The sequence below is a fragment of the Salvelinus namaycush genome, chromosome 32 (assembly GCF_016432855.1).
Source record: "Salvelinus namaycush isolate Seneca chromosome 32, SaNama_1.0, whole genome shotgun sequence".
In the NCBI taxonomy this organism is placed as follows: domain Eukaryota; kingdom Metazoa; phylum Chordata; class Actinopteri; order Salmoniformes; family Salmonidae; genus Salvelinus; species Salvelinus namaycush.
In genome coordinates, this window is record NC_052338.1 from 25,433,493 (window position 1) to 25,448,423 (window position 14,931).

The 14,931-nt window shown below is 43.7% G+C and overlaps 1 protein-coding gene across 1 annotated transcript in view; it reads right to left on the reverse strand.

The window, feature by feature from the left end:
- The window catches only part of LOC120027071 (calcitonin gene-related peptide type 1 receptor-like), a 63,858-nt gene extending 49,912 nt beyond the window's left edge, over positions 1-13,946 (reverse strand). The window contains exons 1-5 of the mRNA XM_038971914.1: positions 13,929-13,946; positions 13,228-13,387; positions 10,301-10,408; positions 8,935-9,038; positions 8,055-8,205 (exon numbers count right to left, since the gene is read on the reverse strand). Of these exons, the coding sequence (XP_038827842.1) occupies positions 8,055-8,205; positions 8,935-9,038; positions 10,301-10,408; positions 13,228-13,387; positions 13,929-13,946 (541 nt within the window). The remainder of the gene's footprint in view (positions 1-8,054; positions 8,206-8,934; positions 9,039-10,300; positions 10,409-13,227; positions 13,388-13,928) is intronic.
- Between the last annotated feature and the right edge of the window lie 985 nt (positions 13,947-14,931).

Genomic DNA, 14,931 nt, shown 5'->3' on the forward strand with positions numbered 1-14,931 from the left:
AGCGATTGGATACCACGAAAATTGGGGAGAAAAGGGGATAAAAAAAAAAGAAGAAAAAAAAAAAAAAAAAGAAGATACTCTCAATGTAAAACTCTAACGCCCGATGAAGATACTCTCAATGTAAAACTCTAGCGCCTGATGAAGATACTCTCAATGTAAAACTCTAGCGCCTGATGAAGATACTCTCAATGTAAAACTCTAGCGCCTGATGAAGATACTCTCAATGTAAAACTCAAGCGCCTGATGAAGATACTCTCAATGTAAAACTCTAGCGCCCGATGAAGATACTCTCAATGTAAAACTCTAGCGCCCGATGAAGATACTCTCAATGTAAAACTCTAGCGCCCGATGAATATACTCTCAATGTAAAACTCTAACGCCTGATGAAGATACTCTCAATGTAAAACTCTAGCGCCTGATGAAGATACTCTCAATGTAAAACTCTAGCGCCTGATGAAGATACTCTCAATGTAAAACTCTAGCGCCCGATGAAGATACTCTCAATGTAAAACTCTAGCGCCTGATGAAGATACTCTCAATGTAAAACTCTAACGCCTGATGAAGATACTCTCAATGTAAAACTCTAACGCCTGATGAAGATACTCTCAATGTAAAACTCTAGCGCCTGATGAAAATACTCTCAATGTAAAACTCTAACGCCTGATGAAGATACTCTCAATGTAAAACTCTAACGCCTGATGAAGATACTCTCAATGTAAAACTATAGCGCCCGATGAAGATACTCTCAATGTAAAACTCTAGCGCCTGATGAAGATACTCTCAATGTAAAACTCTAACGCCCGATGAAGATACTCTCAATGTAAAACTCTAACGCCTGATGAAGATACTCTCAATGTAAAACTCTAACGCCTGATGAAGATACTCTCAATGTAAAACTCTAACGCCTGATGAAGATACTCTCAATGTAAAACTCTAGCGCCTGATGAAGATACTCTCAATGTAAAACTCTAGCGCCTGATGAAGATACTCTCAATGTAAAACTCTAACGCCTGATGAAGATACTCTCAATGTAAAACTCTAGCGCCTGATGAAGATACTCTCAATGTAAAACTCTAGCGCCTGATGAAGATACTCTCAATGTAAAACTCTAACGCCTGATGAAGATACTCTCAATGTAAAACTCTAGCGCCTGATGAAGATACTCTCAATGTAAAACTCTAGCGCCTGATGAAGATACTCTCAATGTAAAACTCTAGCGCCTGATGAAGATACTCTCAATGTAAAACTCTAACGCCTGATGAAGATACTCTCAATGTAAAACTCTGATGAAGATACTCTCAATGTAAAACTCTAGCGCCTGATGAAGATACTCTCAATTTAAAACTCTAACGCCCGATGAAGATACTCTCAATGTAAAACTCTAACGCCTGATGAAGATACTCTCAATGTAAAACTCTAGCGCCCGATGAAGATACTCTCAATGTAAAACTCTAGCACCCGATGAAAATACTCTCAATGTAAAACTCTAACGCCTGATGAAGATACTCTCAATGTAAAACTCTAGCGCCTGATGAAGATACTCTCAATGTAAAACTCTAGCGCCCGATGAAGATACTCTCAATGTAAAACTCTAGCGCCTGATGAAGATACTCTCAATGTAAAACTCTAGCGCCTGATGAAGATACTCTCAATGTAAAACTCTAGCGCCTGATGAAGATACTCTCAATGTAAAACTCTAGCGCCTGATGAAGATACTCTCAATGTAAAACTCTAACGCCTGATGAAGATACTCTCAATGTAAAACTCTGCTGAAGATACTCTCAATGTAAAACTCTAACGCCCGATGAAGATACTCTCAATGTAAAACTCTAGCGCCTGATGAAGATACTCTCAATGTAAAACTCTAGCGCCTGATGAAGATACTCTCAATGTAAAACTCTAGCGCCTGATGAAGATACTCTCAATGTAAAACTCAAGCGCCTGATGAAGATACTCTCAATGTAAAACTCTAACGCCTGATGAAGATGCTCTCAATGTAAAACTCTAGCGCCTGATGAAGATACTCTCAATTTAAAACTCTAACGCCCGATGAAGATACTCTCAATGTAAAACTCTAACGCCTGATGAAGATACTCTCAATGTAAAACTCTAACGCCTGATGAAGATACTCTCAATGTAAAACTCTAACGCCTGATGAAGATACTCTCAATGTAAAACTCTAGCGCCTGATGAAGATACTCTCAATGTAAAACTCTAGCGCCTGATGAAGATACTCTCAATGTAAAACTCTAGCGCCTGATGAAGATACTCTCAATGTAAAACTCTAGCGCCTGATGAAGATACTCTCAATGTAAAACTCTAGCGCCTGATGAAGATACTCTCAATGTAAAACTCTAGCGCCCAATGAAGATACTCTCAATGTAAAACTCTAACGCCTGATGAAGATACTCTCAATGTAAAACTCTAGCTCCTGATGAAGATACTCTCAATGTAAAACTCTAACGCCTGATGAAGATACTCTCAATGTAAAACTCTAACGCCCGATGAAGATACTCTCAATGTAAAACTCTAGCGCCTGATGAAGATACTCTCAATTTAAAACTCTAGCGCCCAATGAAGATACTCTCAATGTAAAACTCTAGCGCCTGATGAAGATACTCTCAATGTAAAACTCTAGCGCCCGATGAAGATACTCTCAATGTAAAACTCTAGCGCCTGATGAAGATACTCTCAATGTAAAACTCTAACGCCTGATGAAGATACTCTCAATGTAAAACTCTAACGCCTGATGAAGATACTCTCAATGTAAAACTCTAGCGCCTGATGAAGATACTCTCAATGTAAAACTCTAGCGCCTGATGAAGATACTCTCAATGTAAAACTCTAGCGCCCGATGAAGATACTCTCAATGTAAAACTCTAGCGCCTGATGAAGATACTCTCAATGTAAAACTCTAGCGCCCAATGAAGATACTCTCAATGTAAAACTCTAACGCCTGATGAAGATACTCTCAATGTAAAACTCTAGCGCCTGATGAAGATACTCTCAATGTAAAACTCTAGCGCCTGATGAAGATACTCTCAATGTAAAACTCTAGCGCCCGATGAAGATACTCTCAATGTAAATCTCTAGCGCCTGATGAAGATACTCTCAATGTAAAACTCTAACGCCTGATGAAGATACTCTCAATGTAAAACTCTAACGCCCGATGAAGATACTCTCAATGTAAAACTCTAGCACCTGATGAAGATACTCTCAATGTAAAACTCTAACGCCTGATGAAGATACTCTCAATGTAAAACTCTAACGCCTGATGAAGATACTCTCAATGTAAAACTCTAACGCCTGATGAAGATACTCTCAATGTAAAACTCTAACGCCTGATGAAGATACTCTCAATGTAAAACTCTAACGCCTGATGAAGATACTCTCAATGTAAAACTCTAGCGCCTGATGAAGATACTCTCAATGTAAAACTCTAGCGCCTGATGAAGATACTCTCAATGTAAAACTCTAGCGCCTGATGAAGATACTCTCAATGTAAAACTCTAGCGCCTGATGAAGATACTCTCAATGTAAAACTCTAACGCCTGATGAAGATACTCTCAATGTAAAACTCTAGCGCCTGATGAAGATACTCTCAATGTAAAACTCTAGCGCCTGATGAAGATACTCTCAATGTAAAACTCTAGCGCCTGATGAAGATACTCTCAATGTAAAACTCTAGCGCCTGATGAAGATACTCTCAATGTAAAACTCTAGTGCCTGATGAAGATACTCTCAATGTAAAACTCTAGCGCCTGATGAAGATACTCTCAATGTAAAACTCTAGCGCCTCCTCCCTAACAAGGCAGCGTGAGTGTAGGAAAGAAATTAAACGTGGATGAAAAAAGTATAGACTTGGGCTCTGTTTCAAAATATCACTTTTTTTATATGATAACGTTTCCACACGTTGTATGGGAAAAATATTAGTAGTATTTTATTCTGTTATATTTCATTATATTCTTAGCCTACTATAAAATATGTGTATTGACTGTGATCAGCGTAGCCTAAGTGTATCTTGTCTGTTTAATGAACAAAATAACTAGAGTTCCTGTGCATGGCACAGCCACATAGCATGTAGACTGCACAGACCAGTAACATAATTAAACTCAAAATATGCCATTCTATTCTTTTGAAAACACATTTCATTAGTCTTATAATGTTTCTCATGACCTGAGTATTTTCTCAATGGATTTATTCAAATAGACACCCACCCACATCTGTATACCACTACTACCACTCCTCACCGGCATGTGCACTGGAGGTATAAAAGGCATGTGCACTGGAGGTATAAAAGGAATGTGCACTGGAGGTATAAAAGGAATGTGCACTGGAGGTATAAAAGGAATGTGTACTGGAGGTATAAAAGGAACGTGCACTGGAGGTATAAAATGAATGTGCACTGGAGGTATACAAGGAATGTGCACTGGAGGTATAAAAGGAATGTGCACTTGTCACGCCCTGGCCTTAGTATTCTTTGTTTCCTTTATTATTTTAGTTAGGTCAGAGTGTGACATGGGGAAGGTATGTGTTTTTGTATTGTCTAGGGTGGTTGTATGGTTTAGGGGGTTAAGTAGAGTAGATGGGTTTGTGTTTAGTGTAGGTGTCTAGCTGTGTCTATGGTTGCCTGAATGGTTCTCAATCAGAGACAGATGTCATTAATTGTCTCTGATTGGGAGCCATATTTAAGACAGCCATAGGCACTAGGTTAATGTGGGTAATTGTCTATGTCTATGTTGCATGTTTGCACTTAGTCGTTATTAGCTTCACGTTCGTCTATTTGTTGTTTTGTTTCGTTGGTTTTTCTTCTAAATAAAGAGAAGATGTATTTTTCACACGCTGCGCCTTGGTCCTCTCTCTCTCAGCAAGACGATCGTGACAGAATTACCCACCAGAATCGGACCAAGCGGCGTGTAAAGCAGCAACAGGAGCAATACACAAAGGATTCATGGACATGGGAGGAGATACTGGATGGAAAGGGTCCTTGGGCACAACCGGGAGAATATCGCCTCCCTCGTGAAGAGCTGGAGGCAGCTAAAGCCGAGAGGAGGCGATATGAGGAGGCAGCACGGAAGCAAGGCTGGAAACCCAAAAATTTCTTGGGGGGGGGGCTAAAAGGGAGTGTGGCGAAGTCAGGTAGGAGACCTGCGCATACTCCCTGTACTTACCGTGGAGAGCGAGAGTACGGGCAGACACCGTGTTACGCAGTAGAGCGCATGGTGTCTCCTGTACGTGTTCATAGCCCGGTGCGGGTTATTCCACCTCCCCGCACTGGCAGGGCTAGATTGAGGATTGAGCCGGATGTCATGAAGCCGGCCCAACGCATCTGGCCACCAGTGCGTCTCCTCGGGCCGGCTTACATGGCACCAGCCTTACGCATGGTGTCCCCGGTTCGCCTACATAGCCCGGTGCGGGTTATTCCACCTCCCCGCACTGGTCGGGCGACGGGGAGCATACAACCAGGTAAGGTTGGGCAGGCTCAGTGCTCAAGGGAGCCAGTACGCCTGCACGGTCCGGTATTTCCGGCGCCACCTCCCCGCCCCAGCCTAGTACCACCAGTGCCTACACCACGCACCAGGCTTCCAGTGTGTCTCCAGAGCCCTGTTCCTCCTCCACGCACTCGCCCTATGGTGCGTGTCTCCAGCCCGGTACCACCAGTTCCGGCACCACGCACCAAGCCTCCTGTGCGTCTCCAGAGTCCTGTGCGTCCTGTTGCTGCTCCCCGCACTAGCCCTGAGATGCGTGTCCCCAGCCCGGTACCACCAGTTCCGGCACCACGCACTAGGCCTAATGTGCGTCTCCAGGGTCCAGTATGCCCTGTTCCTTCTCCCCGCACTAGCCTTCAGGTGCGTGTCCCCAGCCCGGTACCACCAGTTCCGGCACCACGCACCAGGCCTACAGTGCGCCTCAGCCGGCCAGAGTCTGCCGTCTGCCCAGCGGCGCCTGAACTGCCCGTCTGCCCAGCCCCATCTGAGCCATCCGTCTGCCCAGCGCCATCTGAGCCATCCGTATGCCCAGCGCCATCTGAGCCATCCGTCTGCCCAGCGCCATCTGAGCCATCCGTCTGCCCAGCGCCATCTGAGCCATCCGTCTGCCCAGCGCCATCTGAGCCATCCGTCTGCCCAGCGCCATCTGAGCCATCCGTCTGTCCCAAGCCATTAGAGCCGCCCGTCTGTCCCGAGCCGTCAGAGCCGTTAGTCAGTCAGGAGCCGCTAGAGCCGCCAGTCAGCCAGGATCTGCCAGAGCCGCCAACCAGCCAGGATCTGCCAGAGCCGCCAACCAGCCAGGATCTGCCAGAGCCGCCAACCAGCCAGGATCTGCCAGAGCCGCCAGTCAGCCATGAGCAGCCAGATCCGTCAGCCAGCTATGAGCAGCCAGATCCGTCAGCCGGCTATGAGCAGCCAGATCCGTCAGCCGGCCATGAGCAGCCAGATCCGTCAGCCGGCCATGAGCAGCCAGATCCGTCAGCCGGCCATGAGCAGCCAGATCCGTCAGCCGGCCATGAGCAGCCAGATCCGTCAGCCGGCCATGAGCAGCCAGATCCGTCAGCCGGCCATGAGCAGCCAGATCCGTCAGCCGGCCATGAGCAGCCAGATCCGTCAGCCGGTCATGAGCAGCCAGATCCGTTAGCCGGCCATGAGCAGCCAGATCCGTCAGCCGGCCATGAGCTGACATCTCTCAGTCCGGAGCTGCCGTCCCTCAGTCCGGAGCTGCCGTCCCTCAGTCCGGAGCTGCAGTCCCTCAGTCCGGAGCTGCCGTCCCTCAGTCCGGAGCTGCCGTCCCTCAGTCCGGAGCTGCCGTCCCTCAGTCCGGAGCTGCCGTCCCTCAGTCCGGAGCTGCCGTCCCTCAGTCCGGAGCTGCCTTCCAGTCATGAGCTACCCCTCAGTCCGGAGCTACCCCTCAGTCTGGAGCTACCCCTCAGTCCGGAGCTACCCCTCAGTCCGGAGCTACCCCTCAGTCCGGAGCTACCCCTCAGTCCGGAGCTACCCATCCGTCCGGTGGTGCCCTCTGGGATGGTCTTCAGTCCGGGACTTGCTACAAGGGTCGCCGCTCCAGAGGCGCCACCAAAGCGGGTATTGACAATGGTGGAGTGGGGGCCTCGTCCCGCGCCCGAGCCGCCGCCATGATGGGGGCCACCCCGGACCCTCCCCTTCTGTTTCAGGTTCTGCGGCCGGAGTCCGCACCTTTGGGGGGGGGGTACTGTCACGCCCTGGCCTTAGTATTCTTTGTTTCCTTTATTATTTTAGTTAGGTCAGGGTGTGACATGGGGAAGGTATGTGTTTTTGTATTGTCTAGGGTGGTTGTATGGTTTAGGGGGTTAAGTAGAGTAGATGGGTTTGTGTTTAGTGTAGGTGTCTAGCTGTGTCTATGGTTGCCTGAATGGTTCTCAATCAGAGACAGATGTCATTAATTGTCTCTGATTGGGAGCCATATTTAAGACAGCCATAGGCACTAGGTTAATGTGGGTAATTGTCTATGTCTATGTTGCATGTTTGCACTTAGTCGTTATTAGCTTCACGTTCGTCTATTTGTTGTTTTGTTTCGTTGGTTCTTCTTCTAAATAAAGAGAAGATGTATTTTTCACACGCTGCGCCTTGGTCCTCTCTCTCTCAGCAAGACGATCGTGACAGCACTGGAGGTATAAAAGGAATGTGCACTGGAGGTATAAAAGGAATGTGCACTGGAGGTATAAAAGGAATGTGCACTGGAGGTATAAAAGGAATGTGTACTGGAGGTATAAAAGGAATGTGTACTGGAGGTATAAAAGGAATGTGCACTGGAGGTATAAAGGAATGTGTACTGGAGGTTTAAAAGGAATGTGCACTGGAGGTATAAAAGGCATGTGCACTGGAGGTATAAAAGGAATGTGCACTGGAGGTTTAAAAGGAATGTGTACTGGAGGTTTAAAAGGAATGTGTACTGGAGGTATAAAAGGAATGTGCACTGGAGGTATAAAAAGCATATGCAGGCAAAAATTCAATTTTTTTTACAGGCAAAATCCCATAAATCCTATGTGAAAGCGGAATTAGAGTAGCGCACATCATCACTACCTGATTTGTTATATGGCTGGTCTCTGTTCATCTTCTCAAAGCATTTGTATTGACCGTCGATGATCTTCTTCCTCTCCTCCTCCTCCTGACTGGCCCTGGGGCTGACTGGAGTCTCCACAGTGGGCTCTAGCAGACCATGAGGAGTCACCTTCTGGCTGACTGGAGTCTCCACAGTGGGCTCCACAGACCCTGGCTCTAGCAGACCATGGGGAGTCACCTTCTGGGGAAGAACCACATGTAACGGGACAGACACCATAAAGAAACACACACAATACAGTATGAGGATTTCTACTTGTCAACAGGGAACAATAACAGTGAATACCAAGACACAGATAGATGGAATACAGCGTGAGGATTTCTACTTGTCAACAGGGAACAATAACAGTGATTACCAAGACACAGATAGATGGAATACAGCATGAGGATTTCTACTTGTCAACAGGGAACAATAACAGTGATTACCAAGACACAGATAGATGGAATACAGCGTGAGGATTTCTACTTGTCAACAGGGAACAATAACAGTGATTACCAAGACACAGATAGATGGAATACAGCATGAGGATTTCTACTTGTCAACAGGGAACAATAACAGTGATTACCAAGACACAGATAGATGGAATACAGCGTGAGGATTTCTACTTGTCAACAGGGAACAATAACAGTGATTACCAAGACACAGATAGATGGAATACAGCGTGAGGATTGGCACCCTATTCACTAAACAATGCAATACTTTAGACCAGGGCCCATAGGGTTCTGGTCCAAAGTAGTGGACTTTATAGGGACTATGGTGCCATTTTGGATGCATTGCCTGTCCCAGACAGACCTGTACTGTTTTGTCCATTAATCAACTGAAAACGAATCAATTTCCAATTACCTTTAACTTTTCCTTGGAGAACGTCAGACATTTGGACCAGGTCTTATTAATGAAGGGACTTTGGACCCAATTACCAGATTCATCACAATATTTTGACACTTTTCCTGCAAAAAAATAAACACTTCATGGTAATTGTTAGCGATATAATTTCAGCAATGAGTAATGGTGATTTGGCAGCTGCTGAATCCATCATCAATCCATCACTGAATCCATCATTGTCACATGAAGCCGCTGCTATAGCTACACTGACTGGACTGTAATATCAACTGTAGAGGCAATAGTTACCCACTGGGCACAGACGTCAGTTCAACACCTAGTTTTGATTTACATTTGGTTGAGTTGTCAACTAACGTGAATTCAACGTGAAAATGACAAAACATTTCACTATGTCATTAGGTTAGAAGCTGGATGAAAAAAATCTGAAATGCCTTTACATTGATGATTTTTTTTAAATCCTATCAGTTATTTTTTTTACATGACGTGGAAACAACGTTGATTCAACCAGTTTGTGCCGTGTCGGTAGTTTTTTCTCTCTCATTTTGCTGTCATATAAATGTTGCTATTTGTACCGCAGATTGCCCTTTTAAGTGTTATTCTGTATGTCCTCATTACTCAATTGAGCATCACTGCATTCCATAACACTGAGAGCCAGCTCCTTGTCATTCAACTAATTCACCACCAAAGCTAGAAAAACACTTAAGATATAAGTTATGAGCATCACATAACACTTTAATATACCAGACTTGGGGAAACTCTTCCCTGCTCTAATCACTAAAGCGTAAGTTGAATCTTCTGTTGGATAATGACTGAGATCACGATGTTCCCTGTCTGTAAGCACGTTAACCCAGCAGCCTGTCCTCCCCCAGCAGCTAATCAACGGTTCTGTACATAAAACCCAGCTGAGCGATCCAAGACAGCTTGCTTCAACAGAACAAAAGAAGAGTGAAATAATTAGATCAATTGTTGCATCACTAGTGATTAACAATCTATATACTCTACACTCATTAGTCCAACTCTCATTGCAGTCATTGTGTCACTAGTCAGATTGGTCAGATAAGTACCTGTATTCAAAAAGCATCTCAGAGTAGGAGTGCTGATCTAGGATCAGTTTTGCCTTTTAGATCACATTCCATAAGAGTACATGGACAGGGAGGACCTGATCCTAGATTGATGTTTGATACAGATCTAGGACCAGTTCCCCCCTGTCCATATAATCTGATCCTAGATCCTAGATCAGAACTTGAGTGTAAGATGCTACATTGTCATTCCTATAGAGACTATTGGTCAAAATGATCTCTATAATCTACCTGTGACTTGGCCAATTCCCTCTGCAGAAATTGGATCATTTATCAGTATGCGGTCTTACCAGTGGTGTCCAGGCCGGGGTAGTCTGGGCAGTTCTGTGTGGCGTAGGTCCCCACCGGAGTCTCGTCCCAACATAACAAGCCATCCCACATACGACTACAGAACACACCTGCGTTAGGGAGAATAACTTTTTAATATCTTTAGCTAGCTGTTCATTAATAACACTTCAGGCTACCTCCATATTGCTGAACCATGTGTTAACGATTCATGTCTAACACTATTATTTACAGTACCAGTCAAAAGTTTGGACACACCTACTCATTCAAGGGTTTTTCTTTATTTTTAATATTTTCTACATTGTAGAATAACAGTGAAGACATCAAACTATGAAATAACACCTATGGAATCATGTAGTAACCAAAAAAGTGTTAAACAAATCAAAATACATTTTATATTTGAAATTCTTCAAAGTAGCCACCCTTTGCCTTAATGACAGCTTTACATACTCTTGGCATTCTCTCAACCAGCTTCACCTGGAATGCTTTTCCAACAGTCTTGAAGGAGTTCCCACATATGCTGAGAACTTGTTGACTGCTTTTCCTTCACTCTGCGGTCCAACTCATCCCAAACCATCTCAATTGGGATGAGGTCGGGTGATTGTGGAGGCCAGGTCATCTGATGCAGCACTCCATCACTCTCCTTCTTGGTCAAATAGCCCTTACACAGCCTGGAGGTGTGTTTTGGGTCATTGTCCTGTTGAAAAACAAATGATGGCCCCACTAAGCGCAAACCAGATGGGATGGAGTATCGCTGCAGAATGCTGTGATAGCCATGCTGGTTAAGTGTGCCTTGAATTCTAAATAAATCACTGACAGTGTCACCAGCAAAGCACCCCCACACCATCACACCTCCTCCTCCATGCTTCACGGTGGGAACCGCACATGCAGAGATCATCTGTTCACCTACTCTGTGTCTCACAAAGACACGGTGGTTGGAACCAAAAATCTTCCATTTGGACTCATCAGACCAAAGGACAGATTTCCACCGGTCTAATGTCCATTGCTCGTGTTTCTTGGCCCAAGCAAGTCTCTTCTTATTATTGGTGTCCTTTAGTAGTGGTTTCTTTGCAGCAATTCAACCATGAAGGTCTGATTCACACAGTCTCCTCTGAACAGTTGATGTTGAGATGTGTCTGTTACTTGAACTCTGTGAAGCATTTATTTGGCCTGCAATTTCTGAGGCTGATAACTCTAATGAACTTATTCTCTGCAGCAGAGGTAACTCTGGGTCTTGCTTTCCTGTGGTGGTCCTCATGAGAGCCAGTTTCATCACAGCGCTTGATGTTTTTTTTGACTGCACTTGAAGAAACTTTCAAAGTTCTTGACATTTTCCATGTTGACAGACCTTCATGTCTTAAAGTAATGATGAACTGTCGTTTCTCTTTGCTTATTTGAGCTGTTATTTCCATAATATGGACTTGGTCTTTTACCAAATAGGGCTATTTTATGTATACCACCCCTACCTTGTCACAATACAACTGATTGGCTCAAACGCATTAAGAAGAAAATAATTCCACAAATCAACTTTTAACAAGGCACACCTGTTAATTGAATTCCAGGTGACTACATCATGAAACTGGTTGAGATAATACCAAGAGTGTGCAAGCTGTCATCAATGCAGTGCGGTTCTAGACCATTTCAACTGGGGGGGGGGGCAAGCTGGGGCCAGTTGTACTGTTAGAGGGGCCAGTTACATTAGACGTTATTGTTGTCATATTGTTTTTTTCACTGCATTGCAGGAATTAGCAGGCAAAAGACCATGTCCATAATCATCATTAATAATGGATGTAAAAAAATAACGATAGCAAAAATAAGTTATGTAAAAATTATTTCACACTCCACATTTAGGGGGGTCACAAGGGGGTCCAAAATTGTTCTCACATGGGCACTGCCCCCCCCCCCCCCCCCCCCCCAGAACCGCTAGTGCATCAATGCAAAGGGTGGCTACTTTGAAGAATCTAAAATATATTTTGATTTAACACCTTTTTGGTTACTACATGATTCCATATGTGTTATTTCATAGTTTTGATGTCTTTAGTATTATTCTACAATGTAAACATTTTTAGAAATAAAGAAAAACCCTTGAATGAGTAGGTGTGTCCAAACTTTTGACTGATACTGTCTATTTGAGACATTTAGCAGATGCTCGGTGCCTTTAGCACTTTCCATAAAAGCAGAGATGCTCCAACCATTTAGCTATGGTAGTTTTATAGGCCTTTATCACTGCATTTAAGTCATTTATAGGCCTATATCACAGCATTTAAGTATTTTATAGGCCTATATCACAGCATTTAAGTATTTTATAGGCATTTATCACTGCATTTAAGTATTTTATAGGCATATATCCCTGCATTAAAGTATTTTATAGGCATATATCACTGCATTTAAGTATTATATAGGCATATAACACTCCACCCCAAAACTATCTTTTGGTATTTTTTTCATTAGTCCATTGTTGACATATTCCCAACTTGTCAGCAAACAAGTTTTCAAGATATGTAACTTTCAAAATACAGAAATTATCTCCGTATGGCGCATTTTACATCATATGATGCTGTGTTTTATATTATATAATGCAAAATGTATCATACGTGATTATTTCTGTATTTTGAAAGTTACATATCTTGAAAACTTGATTGGTGACAAGCAAAACATTTTGGGACTATGTCAACAATGGACTAATGAAACAAATACCAAAAGATAGTACCAGCATTTCTATTACCTATAGCATCAAGGGAGCACTGATTACACATCCATCCACTAAGATTTACTTAAGCAACAAAGGTCATAGCATCAACACTAGTGCTTTCTCAAAGAGCTCCATTAATCAGATCCCAGACTCCCAGTAAGTAGTGTGATTAGATTAAAGGGGCAATCTGGGATTGGTACATCAATTTTTGTACTTTTAAATGAGTGATTTGTGCTTCACCTGTGATGTTGTGCTGCTGGTCTCGGCTGAACAGCTCAAGACATTTGTATTGACCCTCGGTCATGGTCTGCCTCTCGTCCTCCATTATGGTCAGGACAGGCCTGAGAGATGTGTCTGGGCTAGCAGGCTCAGAGCTGGACTCCCCGGCAACAGTTCCGCTCTGCAAAGACACAGCAACCACTTCATCTTACCAAAATAGAGCTATTTAACATCTAAGTGACTGGATAGTGATGTATGTGTAGGTTGCACCTAGGCTGTGCTGCCCTGAAACAAATTGCCCTGAGCTGAATCAATTTGTATTGTGTTGTGACAATATTGGCATGCTTGTTCTTCAACAGTCAATGTGAATGTGTAATGATCTAGAATGAGTCCTAAAATGAGCTGTTCTCTTTCTATGGTATACTATTGGAATTGTGAGAGCGATTTATTGACAGTATAGTCCCACATGAACTTGGGGCGGCAGGTAGCCTAGTGGTTAGAGGCAGGTAGCCTAGTGGTTAGAGGCAGGTAGCCTAGTGGTTAGAGGCATGTAGCCTAGTGGTTAGAGGCAGGTAGCCTAGTGGTTAGAGGCAGGTAGCCTAGTGGTTTAGTAGTATCATTCTGTGAGTGTCCCAATGCTGTACTTGAAACGTGCGTTGACATGGTTACAGATGACTAGCATACAAGAACCTACAAATTCTCTATCGATAGTTTTGTCAAACCGTGGTTGACTCATTCATGTATTCCTCCACACAGTAAAATGCATTTGAGAACTCAAAAAATAATTAATAAAAAGGGATAGATTTTTTATATGAAGAGGACAAGAGCGTCTCTCTGATCCTGTCTGTTCTCCTATTGTGTGGTTTGGAAAAAAAATCTTTAAAAACCATGGGAGCTCGTCTCGTCTCCAACGCTGATGTAGATAACACTTCGCTGCACAAAGACGAGAAGGAAATCAAGATTCAAATAGCAACTGTGTCCAATGTGTCGTCGTGAGTGTGACTCATCTCTCCTAATATTTCTACAGATAATTAAGCCACTCAAGCGCCGGGGCTTGTCATTTCTCTCGCTCGCTCTCTCTTATTCTCTTGTTCTCTTTCCGCTTCCACACTTTAATTAATTATACATAAATATTAACACAATAGCTTGGAGAGATCTGTTCGCAAACACCTCCCACCCGCCCTAACCTCCTCCCTCCTTTCTCTCTTTTTTAATTACTTTCATCTCTTCCCGTTGAACTTTTGGAGAGTTATTTTCCTTCTCCAGGGAATAGTACATCAGTTACCTGACAATTCAAAGCATACTGAGCTACAGACACAAACATAAAAGGAAGGGGAGATTTTTTTTTAAGTCTGAGAGAGTTTTCGGAATATTGACGATGTCCCATGTAGCAGTTTAGCAGCCGTACATATGATGTCACTCCAAACGTTGAAGTAAATGACGTCATACATACGACCACCAGGCCACCACCAATGTCAGCTTTAAAGGTCCAGACAATGAGTAAACCTCACCTGTACACAAATGTCCTTCCTCTATCCTTTCCTCCACACATCTTGCTGAAATAATAGTTACTTCAGAAGCTTAGAGGAAAGCTTCACTGGACGCAAAGACAAGTGCATGAACATCAGCCAGATTAAAGAGATCAGCATGGATTCGATTTACCTTTTACACTCAGCCAGGCAGACAAATGTAATTTAATTACATGGTACAAACACTTATCGACAG